At 42.0% G+C, this 27,687-nt stretch overlaps 1 protein-coding gene across 2 annotated transcripts in view; it reads left to right on the forward strand.

Annotated features, from left to right (window-relative positions):
• The window catches only part of CHCHD3 (coiled-coil-helix-coiled-coil-helix domain containing 3), a 188,871-nt gene that overhangs the window by 157,142 nt on the left and 4,042 nt on the right, over positions 1 to 27,687 (forward strand). For both annotated transcript variants that reach the window (XM_054399541.1, XM_054399542.1), the window contains exon 7: positions 23,689 to 23,824. In XM_054399541.1, coding sequence (XP_054255516.1) covers positions 23,689 to 23,824 — 136 coding nt within the window. The remainder of the gene's footprint in view (positions 1 to 23,688; positions 23,825 to 27,687) is intronic.

Below are 27,687 nucleotides of genomic sequence, written 5' to 3' on the forward strand. Positions count from 1 at the left end.
AGGAAATTCTTCACTGTGAGGGTGCTGAGGCACTGGAACAGGTTGCCCAGAGAAGTGATGGAGGCTCCAACCCTGGAATTGTTCAAAGCCAGGTTGGATGGGGCCTAGAGCAACCTGTTCTAGTAGGAGGTGTCCCTGCCCATAGCAGGAAGCTTGGAACTAGATAATCATTAAGGTGCCTACCAACCCATTCTATGATTATGTGTATCCAGGCAAACAGTTTCTGCCTTCTTTTTGCTTGTGCAGATTCACTGATGACAAACTTTCCATTTTCTAGTTGCTAACTTAGTTAGCATTAGGTGCTTTTAACACCTAAAGGTCAAAGTACAGATTATAGGACAGAGCCTACAGACTTGCCACCTTCTAGCTGAGCTTCCTTTGCTCAGCCAAAAATGACAAGCTCAAAATAGAAACATCCTAAATTAATATTTTCTCTTAAAAATATGGCATGTTTATGTTGTGCTTTGTCATGAAACAATTATGGATGCCTTCCTGTGTGACCTGCTCTAGGTGATCCTGCTTTGACAGGGGGCTTGTACTCAATGTGTCATCTCCTGAGGTCCCTTCCAACCCCCACCATTCTATGATTTCACTACTTTTTGCCCTGATGATACTGGTGCTGTAGTATTCTTGATTTTTTTCCCCCGAGTGTAATGACTGAGGACAGTGATCCTGAGTTGTCCACAAAACGCCACAGATGAGCTTAGGACGGGTATAGTTATAATTTATGCTGGAAGGAGAGAACAATGTTAAATCACATCAATGCAGCTTAAACCACGGAGTTTGTCCTAGTGCCAGGGCTATTCTAATAGTCTTATTTCTCTTTCTTTCTACTTTTCCACTCAGCCTTTTTGTTCCCCAAGGCTGCTCTGCTGTGCAGCTGCAGGAACAGTTGAGCTGACACGATGCACGAGGTGGCAGAGCTGTAAGAGCTGCCCACATCGACTTAAGCAGTGCTGTTGTCTGATACCTAACAGCTTTACAGGTAACAAGCAAAGTGTAAATGGTGCTTTGCAGAGCAGATGTGGTGCTGTCACTCCTCTTAGGTTTAAACCAGTCCCTGTTAAGAATGCAGAGAACTGCTTCAGGTAGGAAGAGAAATTGATAAAGAGGCAAGAAATCTTTCTGATCTCTGTTACTTATCTTCTACATCCATGGTTCTGTTCTTTTGAATGCAAAAGGAGTAAACCAGAATCTGGGGTTTTTGCTCACTCCTTTCAACCAGTACTTGGTCCTGATAGACTTACTTGAGGGCTGCTGTAGCACAACTCATTCAAGCAACATGTTTGGCTTTCTGCTACTGCTTTTTGTGTATGTTATTTTGCTTTCACACAGCGTTCCCTCAGCTAGTGAAACCCTTTGCACCATACATGCCTTGTGCTTGCCTTTGAATTCAAGCAAGGCATCAAGAATTACATATTTCTGCCTTTCAGACAGAGTGGTCCATTGCTTCAGCAGCTTGGCTTGATGAAGGGACTTTGATGGTCAGTAGTTACCCATCTCAGTCGCTCTGCAACCTCTAAACACATACAAGAAGCTATTAGAATATTAGCATTCTATAAACCCTTTGTTTTGCACCATTTACCTATGAAATGACAACCACTTCATAAATGACAACTTTAGTTTCCCTACAGCAAGAGGGATATTTAACTTTCTTCCTTTGATCAATACAGTCCATTAGGAATGAGAGTCCTCAACAGAGAGGGATGAAATATTAATTGTGCACTTTTCAGCTGGATGCAGATTCGTTCTGAGTGAAGCGGGAGCAGGGGATGCTGGCAGAGGATCTGTGTGTTTTTCTGTTCAGCCCCGTTTGCATGGGGATGTGTGTTTTCGTTGAAATGTTTGAGCTGTAATGTGAGCTTTCAATGTGCTTATTTGGACAGGAGATATGTTTCAAGCATTGACTGTGGTTTTGAGCATTACAGTACCTTTAAATTCATTATTCAAAATTTAGATGACACATTAATTAAGAGGGCAAAGCAAGCTCTTTCCATGTTTGCCATAATCCTTCTTTCCCATTTGTTTCCTCTCTAGAAATCATGGCTACATTCATAAAAGCTCCCCTCAGGCTATCACCATTTTTTCACACAGGTCCTTTACAGTCTGCAATGGAGAAAGCAATCTTAAATTTAATTTTAGTAAAGCACAAAGTCATGACTAGGAATTTTTTATTTGATATGAATTACAATAACAAAAGATTTTCTGGAATAGGTCTAGTAGGATAGTTACTGCTGAATTTTGTTATTGTATGATAACAACAGGGGCATGTTGCCTCTTTATCTGAACATCCTGTTCCTCTTCGGGAGAGACTGGTTGGTGTCTTCAAAGGGGAAAGCATATGCTCGTGTTTCAGTCCACCATAGGGGAACATCATGAATTTCAACAAGGACAAACGTAGAGTCCTGCACCTGGGTAGGAATAATCCCACTTCAGCAGTACAGCCTAGGGTCTGGCCTGCTGAAAAGCAGCTGTCTAGAGAAGGACCCGGGAATTCCAGAGGGCAATAAGTTCACTGTGAACCAGCAATGTGTTTTTGTTGCCAAGAAGGCCAGTGGTCTCCTGGGTTGCTTTAAGAAGAGTATAGCCAGCAAGTTAAGGGAGATTCTCCTCCCTTTCTACTCTGAGACCACATCAGGATTATTTAGTCCCGTTCTGGACTCCCCAGTTCAAGAGGGACAGGGAACTACTGCGGAGAGTCCAACAGAAGGCTACAAAGATGGTGAGAGGACTGCCACATCTTGGCGAGGAGGAAAGGCTAAGACTCTTTACCCTGGAGAAGAGCAGCCTGAGAGGGTATCTTCTCAATGCTGATCAACAGCTAAAGGGTGGGGGTCAAGAGAATTGAGGCTAGACTTTTCAGTGGTGCCCAGCAATAGGACAAGGGCAACAGGCATACACTGGAACAGAGGATGTTCTGTATGAACATAAGGAAAAACCTCTTCTCTGTCAGGGTAACAGAGCCCTGGAACAGGCTGCCCAGAGGTGTTGTGGAGTGTCCTTCTCTGGAGAGATTCCAAATTCACCTGCACATTGTGATCCTGGGCAATGTGCTGTGGGTGACCCCGCTTTAGCAGGGGGGTTGGAGGTCCCTTCCAACCCCCACTGTGCTGGGATCATGTGACAGATTTTCTATATTTGTTTACAAACTGATTTTATAGACTACCTTATGAAAGCAAGTGAGAGAAGCTCTTCCTTTGTGCATCAGTGCCCAACAGCTAAATTGTCATCTTCCTTAGTTTTATGTGATCAACTAAGTCCCCTGGAAGTTGACAGATGTTCTCATTAAGGACAGTTCTTGCTTCTGGCTGCAGTTCCATGAGCCAGTCACAACCAGCAAGGACTGACCCTTCCTGAGGTGGTTGGCATGTCAGGCTCTGCAGCAGTACAGCTGGCTGCCTGTTCCCTTTCAAGGACTAAAGCCTCTTGTTTTAATACGTTAAGCATCCTTTGTTGGGATTTGATATAAATGGGCCTAAATGATTTCCCAATTACAGCATTAAACCAAGGAAGGTTAAACCCCACAGTCTATTCTTTTTGTTATTAATTTGTCCTGTATTTTGTAATCTGCTGTTGCTGAGATTTACAAATACCTTTTGGAAGGATGGGGTTTGTGAGTTCAAGCCATCTGTAGGAGATCTCACAGCCCTCACTTCAGAGCACACAGCAGCAAGCCTCTCTGTCTGAAATGGAGCATGTTTTGCAGAGTTGGTGGTGTGTTTTTTTTTTTTTCAAGAAGCCTACATCTGTTTCTGGTCACAGGGTGAAGAATGAATCACCAATTAGCTCTACATGTTGGAACATGACACTTCATCTTGCAGGAGCTTGTGCTGTCTGTTTAGTTAAGGCCCCCAACTATGTAACCATCCGTGACACAGGGTGGAGAGGCAGCAATCCTTGATCAGCTGCTAACATTTGTGCCTGTGCAAGCTGTGGGAAGGGGAGGTCAGTGCCACCGACCTTTGTTTTCCCATCAGAGCTCTTGAAGAAGATGAAGTGATCAAAGCAGGATGCCAGGACATCAGCACTATCTCATTACTTTGGAAGCTGCATGCACAGATGCTGCTGGTGCTGCATGAGGCAGCACTGATTTACATTCCTCACACTTCCATTTACAGCTCATTTGCTGCTACATGTAATTAACCAGTTCTTCCCTATTTTTTCCCTGCTTTCTGGTAGTGTTGGGCTGAATCAGGAGGAAAAAAATAGACCACTATGCTTAGACTTCATCTAAGTGAAATCACAGTTGTAAAGCCAATGTATTCATTAAATATTTGGGGAAATAATATAAATAATTGGGAAGTAATATAAAATCATATTCTTTGTGGCAAAGTGCTGTCATACTTAGAAAATAAGCTTTGTAAAAGTAGTATTAAGATGTCTTCTGAAGTAGCTGAGATGTCTTGTTGCCTCCTACTTCACATGAAATTAATTCAAAAGTAAAACTTTTTAATAGCTGGCAGTAAAAATTATGACTGGATTGGAAAATTGTGGCATCTGGCAAGTACGTTGCACCTACCTTACTCTGTAGCTAAACGGTAAAATTATGTAAAAAGGCTAAATGGTATTAAAAATATCAAATTTTATCTACTATGGGAAGTAGGTGAGATATTAGGCTTGGAGAGAACAGAATTTTTTTGCTGAGCAGAACAAAACCATGCAGCAGGCAGTTGGCAACACAAGTGCGACATGGAAGTTGGTTCCTGGAGAAGCCTTTCTGGGCTTGCTTAGGAATTATGCTTTTTTATATATTATAATGCCTAATAATTTGCCTGCCTACTATAAAATTAGCTTTAATTAGTCCATCTATGTGATACCGTAATAAAACCAATTAAAGGACTTGAACAGATATGACATAGACCTGTATAGGTGTGGCATAAGTGCATACAGTTGTCTCTTAAGGTTAGGGGAATTGACTAAGGTCAGGGGTTAATATATGCCCAATCTGAGTCTAAAATTAAGTGGTTAATTACTACCAGTTATTAGACAAATTTTATAGACTATTCTTCCTAATACAGGAGATAATTTTTTGTTGACCTGATTGATTTGGGTCACATTTACAGGTCAGAGGTTATAATGGTCCCAAAATTTCTGGTTTCCACCTTAACTAGGATCAAGCAGTGATATTTTGGCTTTCCTTGTTGATCCTACCAGCAGCACTTACAGAATAATATAACTTTGGTTTTTAAATACCTAGTTTTGTTTCTTAAGCAGTTCTGTTCTCTAGGTAGTTGATGAAGGCACCAGAAGGAACATTTCCATATGAATCCTTCTCTTGTGAGCATTGCTCCTTCTTTCTACCTCCAAGTTTACATAATTTATCAATTACTCTCCTTTGCTCAGAGAAGAATGGACAATTTTGACAACTGAGTTGTAAACAGTAGTTTACTAGGACCAAGTTTAGCGATGACTATGGCTATGACCATATACAAAGGCATGGAGTGACAGGATGAGGAGTAATGGCTTCAAACTGGAAGAAGCTCAGAACTTCAGAAAGAAGTTCTTCCCTGTGAGGGTGGTGAAGTTGCCCAGAGAAGTTGTGAAGGCTTCAAGCCTGGAAATGTTCAAAGCCAAGCTGGATGAGGCTTTGAGCAACCTGGTCTAGTAGGAGGTTTTTGAACTAGATGATTTTTAGGGTCCCTTTCAACCCAAACCATTCTATGATTTTGAAATTATTTCCCAGAAGATACAAGTCTCTTTTAGCTTGAAATTTCCAGCAGGCTTTCAATTTGGGCATCTTGAAATACAATTGTAGAAGTCAATTAATTGATCAGGTCACTCTACACCTACTCACAGACAACTGGTGTGACTGTACACACTTTACACAGAGTATTACACTTGCCTTGTTGTAGGAGACCAAAGCTCTGAACCACTGACTGCAAAATCCCGGTTGTAAGAGGGCTCTGCATCTAATGGTTCATAGGAAACGAGCCCATTGCCTTTAGACATTTAATAATGTGTTCCTGTGCAGTGTTAGCCATGGAGCTAAGGCTTGGCTGTGTTAGTTGGGAGTACTCAGATCCAACAAGATAATCTGACTCCTTAGCAGAAAACTCAAGGTTTATTTATTTCCCTTCAAATACTCTGCTGTTATTAAATTCATGTCCTTCACAGGATTTTTTCCTCTGATGTTCTGCCTGTATTTTCTTTATATTTTCTCTTATTGTTCTCAGTGCAAAATGCTAAATTATTTCCTGAATGGATTTTTTGATTCTTTCAGTGATTGTCACTGCATTTTTAAAGCATGAGTCTTGACATCTGTAGGAGAAAATGCATATATTAGTCGTGAATCACAGAATGAAGGAACTTCAGAGATCATCTACTCCAAACTCCCTACCATGGGCAGCAACAGCTCTCAAAAAGACTTCGTTGCAGAAGGCCTTATCCAGCCTGACCTTGAACACTTCCTGGGAGGGGGCATCCACAACCACTTGGGGCAACCTATTCCAGAGGCTCACCACCCTCATACTTAACAACTTCTTTGTCTCATTTTTGAAGAGGGGATTTCCTAAATATTTTTGGTTTGTTTTGTCAGAAAACATTTTGACTTGTGTAGATGTGACCTGGTATTAGAAACATGAGAATAAAAACACCTTTTAAGCCTAAAAGAATGTATGAAGCCACAAAGCTGCTCAGTAGGAGAACTCATTTCCCAGTAGTGTTTATGGAGCAGGTAAGTCTTAGGGGGGGTTGTCAGCTGAAATGCTGTGTGCCTCTATAGAGGATCTATAACTGGTGTTGGAAAACTTGTCAATGTTTTTAGGCCTTCCAGTACCTGAAGGGTGCCTAAAAGAAAGCTAGGGAGAGATTTTGTACAAGGGCTTGTAGTGATAGGATGAGAGGAAATGGATTGATGCTTGAAGAGGATAGATTTAGACTGGACATTAGGAAGAAATTCTTTACAGTGAGGGTGGTGAGACATTAGAACAGGTTGCCCAGAGATGTGATGGAGGCTCCAACTCTGGATGCCATCAAAGCTAGGCTGGACAAGGCCTTGAGCAACCTGGTCTGGTGGAAGGTGTCCCTGCCCATGGCAGGGGAGTTGGAAATAGATGATCTTTAAGGTCCCTTCCAACTCAAACCATTCTATGAGTCTGTGAAATAATCAAAAGATGCACTCTCACTGTCCTCCACTTTTCCATTTATCCACCTGCAATATAAAGCCAAAACATAGTCCTGAAACATTTAAAGCACACATTAAAGCCTGGGAAAAGGAACTGAACAAAAGAGATAAAACTAATAAGTGTATCTTCGAGGAGACCACTCAAGTGCCACGTCTGTGGCTATATACTTTATAAAGATGGACTTTCCTGTCAAGGGTGTTCTAAGATGGATAATATTCCATTGCTGGTGCTGCACTGTGCCATGTGCATTACTGGAAGCTAAAGAAGATCAGGATCGAAAAGTTCAATGAGACAGGCTTTATAGATCTGTGTGTAACAGACTACCTCTCTGTCTACCCTGCTTTGCCCTTAGTGAAATCTTGCTCTTGCATGAGCTGATGAAATGCAGTCCCTTTTCTTCCATCACACAGATTATTTTCCCTCTGCCTTAACTACACTCAGTAATTTGGCCAAAAACACATTTTAACCCTCTCAATAGGCAGTCAGTGTAGAGTTTGGAAACAAGTCCTTTAGAGAGAAATTCACTGTCAGATGAATCCAGTTCTCTGCTAATGCAGGTCATCAGTTCTTCCCTTCTAATCCATTTCATAGAATCATAGAATTGTTTCAGTTAGAAATAACCTCTAAGATCATCAAGTCCAACTGTCAAGCTAAGACCACCGTGGCCATGAAACCATGTCATGAAGTGCCATGTCCACGCCTTTCTTGAACACTTCCAGGTAAAATGACTCCACCACCTCCCTGGCAGCCTGTTCCAATGCCTCACCAATCTTGCAGGAAAGAAATTTTTCCCTATATCCAACCTAAACTTCCCCTGTGGATGACCCTGCTGTAGCAGGGGGGTTGGACTAGATAATCCTCAATGGTCCTATCCAGCCCCCACCATACTGTGATTCTGTGAAGTTTGTTCTGTTAGATTTTGAGTTCAGTGCTCGAATATGAAGACCTTTAGTCACATAGATCTCTGCTAAAAGGAATTACTGAAATACTGCTAACTTGTGCTTCTTACTACAGGTCCTCAAACATCAGACACATTTTCCTGGGCTCTTTATTTTTGCTTGTGAAAATTGTTATTGTAGTTCAATTTACCTTTCTCAAGCTAGACCCACTGTAAAGTGTAATCATTTTATTGTGCATTGAAAGAGATGAGGAAAGCAGTTATTCCTTTAAAATTTCCCTTGCCACTTAACACAGGTCCCAGTTTCAAGCCATTTAGGAGATCCATTAAGCCACTGGGTTGCTCCTCTGCATGAATTAGTATCAGACTTAGCGTAATGTGGAGCAGGCTTGCTGTAACATGGACACATTTATGAAGATTGATAACAGCCAGGGTTCAGTGTTAACTTTTATTGTCAAACAGGCTGCAGGAGAAACTGCCTTGTATTGCTTTTGCTTTGATTTATGAAAAGGTTGCTGCATGAAAAAGACATCATATAAAATAGCTCTGCTGGCAGGAGCATTATAAAAGAGGGCCCTAAGTAGAGCAAACAATAACTAACTATAATTATGTTCATTATTGTCTTTCTCATCTCTGTGAACCTTTAGGAGGGTGCTTGCACTCGCCACCACGTCAGCTTTAAAGTGAACTGACGTTTCCCAGAAAAGTAGAATGAGCAGGAGAAAATCCTGCTGGTTTATGTAGGCAGTACCCCAAAGGAGAGCTTTTTTCGCTTGTGCCATGAAATGAAAGAGGTGACAGAAATTTTACCTGCTTGCTAAAGTGGTGCTGGGAGGAGAGGGAGAAAAGGTCTTTAAAAACAAAAAAAATGCTGTTTCTGTTACAGTTTCCATCACTGTGGGAATTATTTTGCCCTAAATTATTGCTGTTTTCCTGTAAGCATTGTTTCAGACTGTGTTATATTTGGACCCCTTAACAAATTCCAAAATCCCAGCATGATGGCAAAGATCACCAGTTTTCATCTGTGAATGGCAATAAGGATTGATTTCTTTCTCTCAGCCTTGTACCATCCTCTGAAAGATGTGCTTCAGCAGGAGCAAGTTGAAATCTTCAGTTAGCAGCAATTAACAGTAAAACTTTAGTGAGAACCAGTTGAAATCAAGGGCCATGACCTAACTGGGAGAAATGGTAGTGGTTGATCTAAAGTTTGTCAAACTTGAGCTACCTAAAAGCATTCCTCTACTGAACTACCTGAAGACCTTGGCAGAAAAATAGCAACTTAAAAATCATAGGTGGTAAAGTTCTGAAACACAAGACATCATTTCTTGGATCAGACTGAAGTTCCTTAAATAACCCAGTGTCATCTGCTGCCAGCAGACAGCAAATGGAGAGACCTTTATAAGATCTTGGAGCACAATGTGACCTTGCAGCCCAGAAGCCTACTGTGTCCTGGCTGCATCCCCAGCAGCAGGTGGAGGGAGGGGATTCTGCCCCTCTGCTCCACTCTGCTGAGACCCTAGCTGCAGTGCTGGGGCCAGCTCTGGAGTCCTCAGCACAGGAGAGACATGGACCTGGTGGAGTGGGGCAAGAGGAGGGCCACAAAGATGATCTTGCTATGAAGACAGACTGAGAGATTTGGAGTTGTTCAGCCTGGAGAACAGAAGGCTCCAGGGAGATACCATAGTGGCCATTCAGTACTTAAAGGGAGCCTACAGGAAAAATGGGAAAGACTTTTCAGGGAGTGTAGTGATAGGACAAGGGGTGATGGTTTCAGACTGAAAGAGGGGAGATTTAGATTAGGTATTATGAAGAAATTCATTATTGTGAGGGTGTTGAAACACTGGAACAGGTTGCCCAGAGAGGTAGTAGGTGCCACTTCCCTGGAAGTGTTCAAGGTCAGGCTAGATGAAACTTTGAGCATCCTGGTCTAATGGCAGGGAAGTTGGACTAGATGACCTTTAAGGTCCCTTCCAACCCAAAGTATTGTGTGATTCTATGGTCTTTGTGAATTGGTGGTGATGTATCCCTGCAATACCTTCTGGTTTTAAACTGCTTTCCAAGTACCATCATATCTTAGGAGTGTCTTGGGGAAACATCCACCAAGAGGCAGTGGAAAATTATGAAGTGAAATAGTTAAAAAATAATGGGGAAAAATAAAATAGTGGGGGGAGAAGTGCATGCTTGACTTTGCAGCTCACGATTTGTTCATGGAGAGCTGCATTTTCCCTAGTGGGATGCTACAAGGGATGTTGAGGGCATTATGGTTTAATATTTCTCTAACACCTTGTAGAAGCGCATTAAAACTCAGAAATATGACAGCAAGGTCCAGCACCCACTTGTTATCAGCATGTTCCCAGGGTGATTATTACTCCTTGCGTGTGTTGGCTAACACCTTACTGTTGTTGCAGCCCCACTGATTATGTTTTATGCACAGAGTGGGTCACCACAGCCTGGTGCAACACCTGGGAAAGTACATGTTGCCTTTGTAGCTTGTTAGAGTAAATCCAAGCCTTTTCGTTGAAAAACTTCATGCCCAACTGAGAAATGAGCATTTATTTTGCTATCTCTTAACACTGCAACCTTCAGTTCCCTCAAGTAATCATCACCTATGGGAGCAGGAAAGCTTGAAGTGTTCAACTGCTGATTGCTTTTTCCATACTGTACTTCTCCTCATAATATCTCTTATTTTTCTGGTCAGTAACAGGCTTTTGGGCTTCTTATGACTGGAGAAAATAGGTGAACATATATGGCCCTAGAGAGTAATATTTGGATAATAATGTGCCACGAGTTAGTATCTTGTGGTGCTTCACATTGAGTGCAGTAGTTGACCTTTGTTATGGGTGAGAAATGTGTCTCCTTATTAAAACACATTATATAGCACCTATATAAAGGGGAAAGTGTTTTTTTTTAGTGTAGTATAAGGTGCTGTGAAGATTTTATTACCACAATTTTGGGGATGATCGTGTTACTCAGGTGTTTACAAAGCCTGAAGTGACTTGTAGGGCTCTTGGGAAATAAGTAGTGGTGGTAAATCTACAACATGGTATGCTGTTTGGTATTGGATTTGTACTGCTTATATGGGGTTTTGAACTTTGTTTAGGTCTGTCTGTATTATTTTTGTGTTCCTGGGGGTTTTTATGTGTGTTTCTCTATTCTTTTTGTTGTCTGTATTCTTTGTGCGTCTTTTTGAATTACTTTCGTGTAAAAGTGATGCGACATTACTGTGAAAAATTCAATGCAAGGGCAGGAGTAAAATCAAAATGGATAAAATAGCCATTGAAATGGATAAAAGTATGGGGGTTTGTTTTGTTTTTGTTTTTTTGCTTTTGTTTTTTTCCAGCTCCATATAAAAGCAGGTTTCAAACTGTTGCAAAATTATTTTTTCCTGTAAAAATTAGTACTATGTTGTATTTTACATAGTATATAATGCTGGTCTTGGAGCAGCAGTGGTTGCAAACCAGCCAAAGCATCACTTAAAGTTCCCATTGACTAGATCTACCTCCTGAGCTCTAGTTACATGTGAAGAGAGTGGTGATTCTCTTGCTGCCTGCTGCAGCCTAAACCTCAATAGTGCACAAAAGCCCCCCTAAGTCCTGATAGTTAGAAAAGGCATCACAAGTGTTGTTTGCCATGGTGATCTTCGACTTCTTTGCTCGTAAACAGCTGAGTGAGTGGAATCTTGCCAGTCTTCATTAAATAATTTTGGGGGCAGAGTAATGAGACAGTGCTGAAGTGGTGCCACATGCAAACTCTAAAAATAATTTGTGATCTGAATTTACATTATCAGACAAGTGTTGATATGCTGATCACATATGTGTGAAACTGGAGGGGTTTGCTCAGTTTAGAATGAGCAGATTTCTCTCTTGTGGTTGGGATTAGTCTGGGTTTTGCTCTGCTGAGTAGTTGAATTGATTTATGTATATCTGAGACGATTGTTCATTGTCTCCTAACTTGCCAAACTTAGAAGCTGGGTTTGATCACTGTAAAAGCAAGAATTTCTTTAATTATATATAGAATCACAGAATACATTGGGTTGGAAGAGATCTTTAAAAATCATTTGGTGCAACCTCCCTGCAATCATCAGGGACATCTTCAAATGGATCAGATTGCCCAGAACCATAAACAACCTGACTTGGAATGTTGCCAGGCTTCTACCACCTCTCTGGTCAATCTGTGCAAGTGTTTCACCACTCTCCTTGTAAAAAATATATATAGTCTAAATCCCCACTTTTTTGCTTAAAAACCATCACCCCTTGTCCTGTCACAACAACTCCTGATAAAAAGTCTGTCCCCAGCTTTCTTATCGGCCCCTTTCAGCACTCAGAGCCCCCCAGAAGGTCTCGATGGAGGCTGCTCTTCTCCAGGCGGAACAACCCCAGCTCTCTCAGCCTGGCCTCACAGCAGAGGGCTTCCACCCCTCTCATCAATATTGTAGCCTCCTCTGGTTCCACTCCAACAGGTCCATGTCTCTTCTGTGCTGAGGACTCCAGAGCGGGCACCAGAACTCAGGTGGGGTCTCAGTAGAGTGGAGCAGAGGGGCAGAATCCCCTCCCTCCACTTGCTTCCCACACTGCTGGGGATCAGCTCAGGACACAGTTGGGTCTGGGCTGTGAGTGCGCAGTGCTGGCTCATACCCAGCTGTTCTTCAAGTCTATAGGATATAGGTATGCTGCATGGACAGGATATATTCCATGCAGATAAAACTGCTCCTTCTAGAGTTTCTTTCTGAGTGAAGGTTGTAGTTACCATGTTATCGTAGAGTGGTAGGGGTTGGAAGGGTCCTCCAGAGATCGAGTCCAAGCTCCCTCGCCAAAGCAGGGTCACCTAGGGCAGGTCACACAGGAACGCATCGAGATGGGCCTTCAAGGTCTCCAGAGAAGGAGACTCTACAACCCCCCAGAAGAGGGCAGTCTCTTCTGGGGCTCAACCAGCTTTACAGTAAAGAAGTTTTTCATCATGTTGAGGTGAAACCTCCTGTGTTCCAGCTTATATTCCTTGTTCCTCATCCTATCACGGGGCACCACTGAAAATTTTGAGACTGCCCCCTTCTTCTTGACACCAACCCTTCAGATATTTGTAAACATTAATAAGATCTACTCTCAGGCTTCTCTTCTCCAAACTAAACAGCCACAGGTCTCTTAGCCTTTCCTCGTCAGACACATATTCTACTCTTTCAATCATCCCCATAGCCTCCATTGGACACTCTGTGGTATATCCCTGTCCCTCTTGAACTGGGGAGCCCAGAACTGGACACAATAGTCCAGAGCATGCATGCCCCTGTTGGAAGTCTAGAATTTTATCATTATTAACCAAGTGACTTTATGTTAGCATCCTATTATTCAATCAAAACTGTTTCTTAAGCTATTATTCAATCAAAACATTTCTTAAGCAATGTTCATCTTAAATTTTGGTAATTCCAACATGTGGTTCCCTTGACAGCTGCAAGGACCAGCTGTGTGTAAGGTACATTTGTATAATAATATCTTGGTGTACTTTGTATTTTGAGGGGGTTTTGTTCTGGGGTTTGGGTTGTCTTGTTGTTTTATTTTGTTTTGTTTTGTTTTTTTTCAGGAGGGGGATTTTATAATGAATAGTATTAAATAAATAATATTAAATCAAAGTATTGAATATTAACTTTGTCAGGGTTGCTAGAAATCTTGTATTTATTTCATGACTTGCTCATCAAGCTTTTTGTAGGATAAGCAGTGATAGCAGGTCAGCTCAGAAGTTCCCATAGCTTGTTGAGTAATGACTGGGAGTGGGTATAGGGGATGTATGCAGTGATACCATTTTACCTTCATATGGAGAATGGAGTGGGGCTTTCCTGGGCCAAATAGTGTGGGTTTGCTTATAATCGTCATAGAATGGTTTTGGTCAAAAGGACCTTAAAGATCACCTAGTTCCAACCCCTCCCCACCATGTGCAGGGACACCTTCCACTAGACCAGGTTGCTGAAGGCCCCATCCAACCTAGCTTTGAAGACATCCAGAGCTGGAGCCTCCATCACTTCTCTGGGCAACCTGTTCCAGTGTCTCACCGCCTTTGCTGTAAAGAATCTCCTGATGGACTTCTCTTACATTACAGCACAATTACCTTTTGAACCCAAATGTGCTTATAATAACCCCAGTACCCACTACTCGTGACTACCAGTTTTTCTTTCTGTGTTAGAATTATAGAATCATTTTGATTGGAAAAGACCTTTAAGACAATTGAGTCCAACCATTACTTAACTCTACCAAGGCTGGTGCTAAACCAAGTCCCTCAACACCACATCTCTGCATCTTTTAAACATCTCCCTGGGGAGCCTATTCAATGTTTGAGAACCATACAGTGAAGAAATTTCTTCTAATGTCCAACCTAAAGCTCTGCTGGTGCAACTTGAAGCCATTTCTTCTTGTCTTATCACTTGTTACTATGGAGAAGAGACCAGGCCCCACCTGGCTCTAACCTCCCTTCATTGAGGGAGCTGCAGAGAGTAAGAAGGTTTCCCCTTAGCCTCCTTTTCTCCAGACTAAACAACTCCAGTTCCTTCAGCCACTCTTCATTGTGGTATGGAAAACACTGGAATTATTTTTCGTTGTAACTCTGCTGCTAGAAAACCTCACTGGCTGCTTCTCTTCCATATGCCATTGATGATTTCACAGGTCCATCCCTTGTTTACTTGCCTTTCTCTAGACTGAAGAGATCTCATCCTAATGTAACATCCTAAGAGTCTGAAGACTCACCTTGGCAACTAGCGTACATCCCATTAGGATTCAGGAAATCTTTTTCTGATACTTATCCTTATGTCTTCCTGTTGTATGTCTCTGCCCAACAAAGGGTTTAAGAATGTGCATAACTTGGCACATGCAAATATGGAATTACTCACTGCTTGAAGTTCTGCTCATTTTTATGTGCTTTGCCAGCTTTGAGATCATAAATTCTCTCTCTTCATCTCAGATATGATTTTTCCGCCCTGCATGCAATAAGTAAGTTGTTTCAATGCAAGCTGTAGTTTCCACTTTGCTTGTGCTAGAAGCTGAACCAGTATCCTACCAACAGACCAAGTGTTTTACCAGGTTGGAAACATTCACTAGGTGAAAACAGAGCATCTAAAAGGGTCAATAGTCCTACTTGCCAGTCTTTGTTGTTAAACCAGGTTTTTGGCCGCTTACTGAACTTGAATTAGTGTAGGCATAATTAAATGTCTGTCTTCAAGCAGCGTGTCTGTGAATATGCTGGAATGTGTCTTTCTTCTTCATCTCCATCACTAAATTTCGAAGGTCAGAATGGTTCAAATAGATTTTTATTTTCATTTTAGGAAGGCTGTGTGAGAGATGAAATAAATGAGAGGACAACAAACATTGCCTCTGTTTGTGTTGGTGCCAGGATTTTAGGTGAAAAAATCAAAAAATAACTTGGACTCACTGCAAGAAGCACATTAAGGTCCTAGAGTGGTTCCAGAGGAGGGCAACGAAGCTGGTGAAGGGTCTGGAGAACAAGTGCTATGAGAAGCAGCTGAGAGAACTGGATTTGTTTCACCTGGAGAAAAGGATGCTGAAGAGAGACCTTCTGGCTCTCTACAGCTCCCTGAAAGGAGGTTGAAGTTAAGTTGGGAGTTGGTCTTGTCTCCCCAGTGGTAGGATGAGAGGAAATGGCCTCAAGTTCCACCAGGGTAGGTTTAGGTTGGACATTAGAAGAAGTGTCTTCACTGAAAGGGTTCTCCAACACTGAAACAGGCTCCCCATGGGAGGTTGTTGAATCCTCGTCCTTGGAGGCGTTTAAAAGATGCAGAGATGTGGTGCTGAGGAACATAGTTTAGCACCGGACATGATAGAGTGAGAAAATGGTTGGACTTGATGATCTTAAAGGTTTTTTCCAACCAAAATGATTCTATGATTCTTTGAATATTAATACTGGACTTGAGCACAAGTAGCACCAAAGATAATTCCATCAGTAGACAGAGTAAGTTGTATGCTGAGATTTGCAGAAGTCATTTATTTAGTGTCAATGCACACATTTAGCATTTTTAGTTGTAGAGCAGAAACGACTTGTGATTCTTTTCCACCATTTCATCATAGATTCCTTAGGCAAATTCTTTTTTTTACACCTTGTGGAAAAGTCACACCATCTAGTCAAGTGTAAATAAAAGCAAGAATCAACTCAGCAGTCCTTGATCTTTTGCTGGCAGCACTTCCCACATGGTAATTTTGAGGGCTCTGTGTGGGCACAGTTTGATTCTGGACTGCTTCATAACATCAGTTGTAGATATTGAGAAATCAGATCTGTGGAATTAACTTCCAGATGATTTTCAGAAGAACATAAACATTTGGTTTGTGCTTTACATGTTTCATAATTCTCTTTCAAGTCATCACCTACTTAATGTGTGAAGACAATCTTTAAAAATAATTTAATATCAAGAGTAAATTAATTTCAAAACTAAAAATAGCAGAACAGCAGTAAGGACCTTCATTACCATATGCCCTTTTGTCTTTTTTCCCCTTCTTACCCTCTCTGCAACTTTTCTATACTACAGACAAGTTCTGCAGATCCACCCAGCAGAGATGCTGTTGAAAGTGACTGTTGGAAAACCAGCCTCCTCACCACCACCTTTTCATGTCACTGTGGAAAGCACCACTGTCATGCTGCTGCTTCAGGCTTGTCACACCTCAGCTTTGAGCTGACCTTCTCTGGGTCTTCTCAGCTAGGTTTACATTCCACTCATGCTGATTCTTTATGCAGTGTCTCAAGCATGGCCTTTCTTGTCCATCTGCTCAGCTGAATCCATCACTACTTAGGATACCAATTACAACAACAGCAGGGGGGGGGGGGATGGGGGCAGGGAGGGTGTGGAATTCTGTTGGGTTTTTTGTGTGGTGTTTTTTTGTTTTTTGCCTGAACATGAGAAGTGAAATCATGCCCTAGTGATGTCTGTTGAAAGCAGTGCTGCAGATAATTTCCTACCCCAGATTCACATTGTCTTCTTTCGTCCTGCCACTGCCTTCCCCATCAATGTTTGCCTGTGTAAGTCACACGTCTTCTCTTTGAAGCCTTGCAGATCCTATTTCTGCTTCCTCCTTGTTTCCAGTTTCCTGTTTACTTTCTCTTTGAACCTCTCACTCATCCAGTTTCCAAACAAGCACCAAGTTTCACAGAACAGTTTGGGTTTGAAGGTACCTTAAAGATCAACTAATTCCAACCCCCTCTGCTGTGGGCTGGGACATCTTCAACTAGACCAGGCTGCTCAGTTTGTTGTTCGTTATCTTTGTGTGCATTACAAGAACGTTGAGAAAAGAAACTCCCTCTTTTTTTTTCTTTTTATTTTTTTTGCATGTTACCTAGCTCAACTGGGGTCTGGTCACAGTATGGCTTCTGTGCTACATCAGTAGAAGTAAATAAAATAGGTCAGGACATCATCTCCAGCACTTTCTTGTGCTGGTGCATTGGATCTAATTGGTAACACATTCATTTTTCATAGAATCATAGAATGGTTTGTGTTGCAAGTGACCTTTACAGTTCATCTTTACAGGGGTTTGTTTTGCAGCTAACACTTTCCTGGACGGCACCAGCTGTTTGGATGTTGATGTGCTGAGATGCTGGTTTGGAGGGGAAGGCAAGATGAAGACAGGCAGGTTGTGCTGTATTGTGCTGCTTGGCCTTGGGCCCAGGGGATCATCTCCTGTCTGTTTTATTTAAAGGTACAGAGGTAGCCTGAGATGCCAGGGGTCACACAAATAAAATCAGATGCTTTGATAGGTGTCAGCATCTTAATGAGGAATAAAATTAAGCTCTGGGTACTTGTGGCCATCTAAAGACACTATTTTTTGTACTACGTGCTGGGGGTTTTGTTGCTTTTTTTCCCCCCCATATTTTATGACAATTGCCTGAAGTCCTGATCTGGTGGGATTCTGCCAGATACCTGCACAGCTGGAAACTCATCAGCGATTCAGATTCCTTCAGTCAGAATGTCAGTTTTATCACAAAACCTGCAAAGCTTACCATGGTGATTGCGAATTTCCTCTTTAGTAGACATTTTGTTTGAATGCCATGAAGGGGCTCCTTTCTCGGTGCCCCCAGGAGTACAATAAGCTATGCTCTTTGAGAGAGCCTAGATGAATACAAAGTTACCTTCATTAAATTTCCTCTTCATGCTTTAGCATAGAATATTTCAATTTTTTTTTTAAGCCTCTCTCTCATTTTCTTTTGTGTCTTCCATCCTATTACCTTTATGAAATTGTGATGCATCAGCCTGATGGAAGTGGTGGGTGCGTGGCTCGCTCAGAGGTTTAATTCCAGCACAGAAATATTCTGCTGGCATGTGAGGTGCTTGAGGAACAGCTGGGAAAGTGAAAGCAGATCAAGTAATTGTAAACTTAATAAAAACACATTGCTACTAGTGTGCCATGTGGTGCATAGTGCGGGTCAGACCGTGGCTCCTATTGACTTTAGCTAAGAAAGGCATTGGAGATTTTCTGTGTGTTGATTCTGTAAAGGAGTTACTGAGTTGCACTGAATGGAGACAGAGATCTGTCTAGGATACCTGGCAGTCCTGGTTCACTCCTGTCAAGGAACAGGGCTGGGCTGGCTACTAGATGAGTGACAGAAACTGTCTACAAACCCCTCTGCCTTTCCAAAGCGGAGAGAAAGGGAATAAGGGAGAGAGACTGGTGGGCTGGGAAAGGAACTGAACCAGCTTTAGTGAAAATAAGAACAGTAAATGAAATCGATACAAATAGGTACAAACCAATAGCAAACACAACCCCTGATGGCAATGACATCACCCTGATGCTGAGGGCAGGCACTGGGGAAGTCCCAGACTGAACTCAGCAGCAGATTGGTACCAGATTGAGGAGTGGATTCAGGAACACCCTGGTTGAGATCAAGCGCAGAATGGACAGAGTCTGGCTCAGATACTAGCCATTGCAGAAGAGGCTTGCACCTGGTCACCCCTCAGCTTTATCCTGAAAATGATGCCCATGGGATGGAATCTCTTTTTGGTCAATTTATGGTCACCCCATGGATGCCATCTCTGACTTAATGCACCCTAATATGAGGCACAACATTTAGCAATGCCCTTGGTATACACAGGAGCAAATCTAATCAGGAACCATTCTGGAGCCCAGCCCTTGGCAGTGACTCTCCCCATCAGTGTTGTTACTGCTAGAAGCAGCCACTGTGTGTGCAAACCTGCCCTGAACTTCAGCAAGTGCAGTGCTAAGCTGAGAAGTCAAATCACTGACCACAATTACTTCTGTTTTAGCTCAAACCAGGACAGATCCTGTGTTGTGTATTTTTCCTTCAGTTTAGTTGTAAAATTCCTAAGTGATTAAAAAGAAATAAACTAATGGGAGACCTTCCCTGCCTTGATTCCTAAAATACAAGTATCCCTCTTTCTCAGGACGTGAGATGTTTAAGAGAAGGAACCTTCTGCACAAAGCAGGGTCAGGTCTGAGAGCAGACCAGGTTTCTTTATCCATTCAGGTGTTTAAAATCTCCACATTTTCACTACAAATTCCATATGATTACTGATTACCTTTTCTTACAAGCTTTACCTTCATCTTTTACTTGAGTCCTGCTCACTGCAGGGGAGCTGGACTAGATGACCTTTAAAGGTCCTTTCCAACCCAAACCATTCTATGATTCATTCAAGCACCACAAATCCTGAAATGCTTCTGTAAAGTGACTCTTATTTATAGGAACCCTAAAGAAGTTTCTTGTTAGGGAGAGATTTCATTTCTTTTTAGAGGGCCTTTCTTGCTGCTGGCTGTTTCTGACCATCCAAGAGTCCTATCATCCATCACCAAACAGAAATCAATTTCAAACCCTTTGGTGGGGTTCCCATTATGCATGATGCAACCTTCTCTCCTGAGTGAGAGATCCTGCAGCATGTGGTTTATGGCCAACTAATGTTAGGCAGTAATCTCATTTAGTCTTTTCCCCAAGGTTCAAATAGTGCATTAGGATGTTGTAACATCTGATCAATATGGAGATGGTGCTTTCCTTCAACAGATTAATCCATGAAAATGGACTTTGTTGCCTTGAAGGAAGTGGCCCCATTCACATTGACCTGCATTGGATCTGCAGTGCCTGGAAGAACAAACAGCAGACTGAGAGCATGGCTTGAAAAATTACCAGTGAAAAGTCATAGGATGAAAACAAGCAACTATGGGGCAGGAGACAAAAGTGTCATAGAGCCATTGAATTGTTTTGGTTGGAAGTGACCTTCCAGATCATCAAGTCTAATCATTAACCCGGCACTGTAGAGCCCATCACTAAACCATGTCCCTCAGCACTATATGTACATGGCTTTCCAATCCGTGCAGGGATGGGGACTCCACCCATTCCCTGGGCAGCCTGTTCCAGGGATTGAGAACCCTTTTGGGGAAGAAATTATTCCTAATGTGCAACTTAAACCTTCCTTGGTGCAAATTGAGGCCATTTCCTTTTGTTCTGTCACTTGCTCTGTGGGAGAAGAGAGCAACACTCACTTCACTAAAACGTCCTTTCAGGGAGTTGTAGAGGGAGAGAAGGTTTTTGGTTTTGTTTTTTTTTTTTAATGTTGGGATTTACTTATTTTTGTCCCATTAATAAAACATTTACTAGAGGAAGCAGAAAGTAAATGCACAACTGATAAAGAAAACAATGTCACAAAATCCTGACAGTTTCTGGCACTTCTTTCAGTAGAAACAAGGCAGAGATGGGTGCTTACATGTTTTAACAAAAGAGTTCTTCCTTGCCTTGATGGTGCAAAAAAAAAAAATAATTAAAAACCAGATAATGCACACAAGTTAAAAACAGTCAAGCAAGAGTTTACAGTTTTGATTCCATGTCTACTCTACAGGGTGATGTTTGAACTGTTCCACTTCATCAGTCGCTCTTCACGTTCTCCCTAAAGGCTTCTGAGCAGCAGGTCTCTGAACATCTGAATGAAGCCTCTTTGTTTAGCAGTGCTTCATGGGGGTCACCGGTCTTTGATTGTTGCAGCATATCTACATTTTCTCCTTTTTCTGTTTTTAATTTGAAGAAAATGCTCATCCCCCTCATGGCAGACCAGGGAGACAAGTTTGCTGTGCAGTCTTCCACCAAAATGAAAGTTACTAGGAAAGAAGAAGCTCTTTAAAAGAAAAAGAAAGGCTGAGAGCCTGGGACTGTTCAGTTTGGAGAAGAGATGCCTGAGAGGAGATCTTATTATTTATAAAAATTTGAAAGGTGGGTGTCAAGAAGGGGCCAGTCTTTTTTCAGTGATGCACTGTGTTGAGGGGCAATGGATACAAACTGGAACACAGGAAGTTCCATCTCAGCATAATGAAAAACTTCTATACTGTAAGTGTGCTAGCTTTTATACCATAAGGGTGCTGGAGCCCTGGACTAGGCTGCCCAGAGAGGTTGTGGAGTCTCCTTCTCTAGAGAGTTTCAAGACCTATCTGGATGCATTCCCGTGTGACCTGCCCTCGGTGATCCTGCTTTGGCAGAAGGATTGGACTCTAGGATCTTCAGAGGTCCCTTCCAATCCCTACCATTCTATGATTCTATGAAATCATCAGTCTTAGGTCTACAAAGAGTGCACGTAGTACTTCCTCTCTTCCTTCATCATCATACAGACCTTGCCATAGTCAGTGTGCGGCAGCTCGTGGTCATACATGCTGATGCTTAGCAGGCTTTTGCTGTGCTTGCTGATATCAGCAGAGGGGGGATTAAGGGAAAATCCTCCTCTGTAAGACTACAGAAGTCTGAACTTCCTGATCATAAAGTGGGTAAGCACCTGAGACTGCATTTTAATTGTGGTTTAGGTGTTTCACAGATGTACAGTAATGAAGAGAGTGAGGCGGATGTTTTATATAGGTACATACTGTAAAATCAAGGTGACTTCACATTCCTTTTGGTACTACATCTTGAGTGACTGCCAAGAAGTCAGTTCCCCTAAGGAGCAGTGTTGTGCTTCACGTTTCACTTCCATACTTGTGTAAAAAGGAACTTTGTCTTGGATGAGCAGCAAAATAAGACAGAACAGAATATTCATCTGAGGATACTGCGGCTGATGCATCTCAGGTTTTTTTATAGCCTTATTGAACTAAAAATTATGTGGGCTGGAATGGATGTTAGAGAAGCCACTGTGAGGCATTCCTGGTAGGGCAGCTGGGAAGATGTCCTAAGACAGGCAACAAAATTGGTGAAGGGTCTAAAGCATAAGTCTTGTGAGGAGAAGCTGAGGGAACTGGGGTTTAGCCTGGAGAAAAGAAGCCTATGGAGAAATGTTCTTGCTTTCAAGTCCCTAAAAGCAGGTTAGAGCCAGATAGGGGTTGGTCTCTTTTCCCAAGGAACAAGCAACAGTAGAAGAGAAAATGGCCTCAAGTTGCACCAGCGAATGTTTAAGTTGGATATTGTAAAAAATTTCTTCCCCAAAAGGGATGCCAAGGCCCAGAACAAGTTGACCAGGGCTGTAGTGGATTCTCCATCCCTGCAGGGATTGAAAAGCCTTATAGATGTGGTGCTGAAGGACATGGTTTAGTGGTGATTTGGCAGTATTAAGTTAAATGGTTTGATTTCATGATCTTGAAAGGGTCTCTTCCAAGCAAAACAGTTCTGTGATTCTATATGCTAAGTATACAGCTTGCACACATAAAGCAAATGGCTGATTTCAAGGCACATGAGCTGTAAACATGTCTCCAAATTTTCATGTGTTTTTCTTCTGCCTTTAAAATATTTTATATTAGGTGAGAAAACAGTTTCACTGTGATTTAATTGTCTGCTAGAAATGACTACCTTAAAAAGGATTTATAAAGTAAATGTCCAGTTAGCTTAAAATTTCCATGGATATTTTGTCTCTGAAGCACTTCACCAACCCCTTTACTTTTGAAATTTGCAAGCATTATATTCCCATTTTAATTCTGTGACCTTATCAGCATGGATAGCATTTTAGAAATCAAGATTTTTACCCAAATGAGATCGGATTTTACAGGAAGGACTACAGAAGCTTGCCTTTCTTTAGCTTCTGTTGAAGGCAAAAAATGTATTGCATCGGCCTAAAAGATGGCAAGAGCAATGAGTCCAGACAGTAGAGAAAACAGACCAAAAGTCCTAAATAACTTGCACATCTGGTGCGAGGATTAGAATTGAGGTGATGGGAAGGAGGATACGCTGAAAATAGAGGCTCTCATCAGATCAGCAAAAGTGGTTGTGTAATTTGCTGATGGTAGTTGGTTTTGATATTCTGGAGGTCAGCCCAGAAGGTGATTTTATTTCTGTGCAGGAGCAATATTTGCTAAGTAGCAGGATTATACGGTCCTATGGATAGTAGCGAGGAAGCATTCCTGTGGTTCTGTGACTGTGGCATAGGTGAGGTCAGATGTGTTTCATCATTGCCGAGATCTTCAGGTAGAGGTGTGTGCTTATATGAAGTTGGATGTTTGTTTTCTCTGCCAGCTGGAAACTGAGTACTGGATCAGGAGGACATTGTGGTCCTAATAGCCAAACTTCTGCAGCTCATGGTGATATTTGCATCTCACATTAGCCCCCTTTATAACCCAACTAACTCTAGAAACAGCCTTCCTGTAGAAATTCAAAGTGTTTTCCTTCACTTCTGTTTTTAATTTACTTCTTTAAGAATGATAATGGTTATAAAAGAGTTATATCTTTCTTGGAATCATTTTGAGGAGGAAACCAAGAGGTTCTTTTCTCTGTCTCCAGGCGATACGAGTCTCACCCAATCTGTGCTGATCTGCAGGATAAAATTCTACAGTGTTACCGACAACATGCTCAGGAGACCCTCAGCTGCTCTGCCTTGGCCAGCCAGTACCTGCACTGTGTCAATCATGCCAAACAGGTGAGTTAGAAATAGTGGCACTCAAATAATCATGGAATCATGAAGGGTCTTGAGAACAAATCTTATGAGGAGCAGCTGAGGGAGCTGGTGTTGTGTGGTCTGAAGGAGGCTGAGGGTAGACCTTTGCACTCTCTGCAACTATTTGAAGGGAGGTTGTAGAGAAGTGGGTGTTGCTCTCATAAAGTCACAACTGTTAGGACAAGAGGAAATGGCATCAAGTTACACCAGGGGAGGTTTAGGTTGGACATTAGGAAAAACTTCTATACCAAAAGGGTTCTCAAAGACTGGAATAGGCTGCCCAGTGAAGTGGCTGAATTCATCCCTGGGTGGAGTAAAAAGTCATCTAGATACAGTATTCAAGGATGTGGGGTAGCAGTGGCCCTGGTAGACTGTTGGGTCCTCTTATCTACCATTAGATAATGGTTGGACTTGATGAACTTGAAGGCCTTTTGCAACCACAGTGATTTGGTGGTTTGAGTTAGAAGGGACCTTTAAGGTTCATCTAGTCCAACCCCTCTGCAGTCAGCAAGGGACATCTGCGACTAGAGCATACAACCTGACCTGGAATGGTTCCAAGGATGGCACATCTCTGGGCAACCTGAGCCAGGATCTCAGTACCATCAGTGTAAGAAACTTCTTCCTTTGACCCAGTGTGGATCTCTCCTCTTTTAGTTTAAGATCATCACCCCTTGTCCTGTCACAACAGGCCCTCATCAAAAGTCTGTGCCCAGTTTCCTTATAGGTCCCTTTAAGTACTGAAAAGCTGCAAGAAGGTATCCCTGGAGCCTTCTCTTCTCCAGGCTGAACAACCCCAACTCCCGCAGCCTGTCCTCACAACAGAGGAGTTCCAGCCCTTGGATCATTTTTGTGGCTTCCCTTGCCCCACTCCCACAGGTCCACGCTATAGTCAGTTTGCTGCTCTGTGCACAGGCAGCTTGGCTGGGTTGACAGTGCTAGAAGACAAATACATCTAATGGCTGTAGCGTGGTTGTTCTCTGAACACTACAGGACAAGGACACTTTGTCTGGCTGTCTGGGCACTCTAAAATCACTTTATGATATTAAACATTGGCATCATCAGTGAAAACTTTAAAGAGGATTCATGTGATGAAAAATAAATGTCAGTGAGATCATCCTGTCCCTTTCAAAATCACCTCCTTCGATATATGCTCCATCATATGTCCTCCTGCTCACTTGTTAATGCACCAAGCCCCTGGGCTCCTTCATTTCCTTGAAAACCCCACAGCCCACCAGATCTTTCTGCTCATCAAAATTTTTCCTGATGTCCTAGCCTGAGGCTATCTTTCATAAAGCTTTATTAATTTTGGAGAGATCGTTTATTAATTTTGGAGAGATGGTGGAGCCTTGCTCAGACACACAGGCATAGAAAGTGCAACCAGCTTTGTCCAGTTTCCTTCTTTGAGCTCAGGAGCTGCTATGAATCCAGCTAGAAAATTTTCACAGAATCACAGAGTGGTATGGTTTGGAAGAAGATTATCTGAAGATGATCAAGTCCAACTTCCCTGCTAGAGCAGAATCACCTAAAGCAGATCACATAGGAACACGTCCAGACAGGCCTGGAAAGTCTCCATAGATGGAGACTCCATCATCTCTCTGGTCAATCTACTCCAGAGTTCTGCCATCCTCAAAGTAAAGAAGTTTCTTCTCATGTTTAGATGGAACTTCCTATGTTCAAGTTTATGCTAATTACAGATTGATAGATTTGGTCAGGTTGGAAGGGACCCTCAAAGGTCATCTTATCCAACCCCCTTGCAGTGAGCAGGGACACCTCCAACTAGATCAGGCTGCTAAGGGCTACATCAAGTCTGATACTAAATGTCAGCAGCGATAGGGTCTCAACCACATCTCTGGGCAAGCTGTTCCAGTATTTCACCACTCTTATTATGAAGAACTTCCTCCTTATGTCCAACCTAAGTCTACCCTGCTCCAGTTTCAAGCCATTGCCCCTCACCTTATCACCACAAGCCGTTCTAAACAGTCCTTCCCCAGCCTTCCTGTAGGTCTCCTTCAGATATTGAAATGTAGCTATAAGGTCTCCCTGGAGCCTTCTCCAGGCTGAATAGCCCAAATTCTTTCAGCCTGTCTTCATAGGAGAGGTGTTCCATCCCTCTGATCATCTTTGTGGCCCTCCTCTGCACCCACTCCAGGAGGTCCATGTCTCCCTGTGTTGGGGTTCCCACAGTTGGACACATCCCTTTTTTCCTTCAGTTGTACAGGTCCCCATAACCTTTTGAACTGGCTTTTATTTCCTTTAAATTGAAATGCAGGGTTTTCAGCTAATTCCTGCTAGGACAGACAATAATTGGTGTCTATATTTATTTTTTCTGAGTTTTCTTTTAGTGTGATTGTTACATTCCAAAATCCAGGCTGAAGGTCCTGCAATATGGGTGGGTTTGAAGTGTTTTAGAGTAAAAGGCCAAGGAATTATATTGAAATTGTTATGTAGTGGATTAGATTTTCACCATGGCTTGCATCACCTGGAACACTTAATTTACTGTATTTATAATGTATTATTTTTAAATTAACTAAAAAAGTTATATTGATTACTTAGAGATGTTTAAACTATCGCCAAAGTTTGTATCTGATAGGAATTTCTTCAGAAAACTGTGATGAGGATGAATTAATTCATGTTCAGCAGCTGTAAAAAGAAAATTGCATAAATCGGAGCACCCTTTTCAACACCTTTTTTTTTTCATTGAAGATCTTCACCCAAGCCTGTCAAGTAGTTAAAAGTGTTTCCTAAATGTTTCCTACTCTCTTTCACAAATGCTTCAAGATGAGAATTCAGAGAGGTTTCTCTCTTACGATAAAAGAGAAAGAGGAGCCTTTTATGATGGAAATATTTTCAGGCAGGAACAATGAACATCAGTCCTCTGTATCTCATCTTCCATGTGTTGCAGCTGTAATTGCAATTATTTTTCTCACTGATTGCCCAGAAGTCCAGGGGAAAAAAAAAATTCCTTGGAAATAATTGCTGTAAAATACTTCAAAATTACCTGCTACGTGTGCTTGGTTGGAAGGCAGAAGAGTGGGATAAATAGCAGGTTCAGAAATGAAGAAGTTAACTGACACTGGCTACAAGAAACAAACAAAGAAGAAATTTTGCTAGAGGGAATAGAGCAAGATATTGAAAACCAAATAAGTTAACTAATCCGATTTCCTGGCGAGGAGTCTGGGCACTTGTGCTCAGGCTGAGCACACTTTGTGCTTTTCATAAATTGAATTTATTGACTCCTCTTTCTTTCCTATCTTGCTTATAATTATCTCACCCTCTCTTCTGTGTGCTCCTTATTTCTCCTCCTGTCTGTAATCTCATGTCTCTATCTGTCCTTTTCTCTCCCTTGTTAGAAAATCCCAGAGAGTCGTTAATTCAGAGGAGTTTGACACATTCTTGTATCTTCACTTCAAATCTTTGCCCAAAGTCATGAGAAGCCAGTGAGATAAATTAAACAATATTATTAATGTTTGCATTTTATTATAATGGTAACAGGGAGAAAAAAGCTCACTAAATGGAGCCATTAAGGGAAAGATATTAAGGTTGTCTGTGGCATTTTGTGTTCGTCCTGCTGAAGTAACACCAGCCAGGCCAGTCACTGCACTACTGCAGACTATCCAGTGGCATTTTAGTCGCATTTTCTACTCTACATCCACTCACATGGACAAGGTGGTTGTTAAAATACCCCTCTTTTTTCTTTCTTTTTTTTCCCTTCTGTGTGTTTGTTTACCCCTGGGCTACAGGGGATCCTAATTCCTATATGGAAACACAACTAGTCTGTAGCTTAATGAAGTCTGTGCAACAGGTTCCTATTAGACCACTGAATTTCAGAGACCCAAGTCTCTGCA

This window comes from Indicator indicator, chromosome 3, assembly GCF_027791375.1.
Source record: "Indicator indicator isolate 239-I01 chromosome 3, UM_Iind_1.1, whole genome shotgun sequence".
NCBI classification, from domain to species: Eukaryota; Metazoa; Chordata; class Aves; order Piciformes; family Indicatoridae; genus Indicator; species Indicator indicator.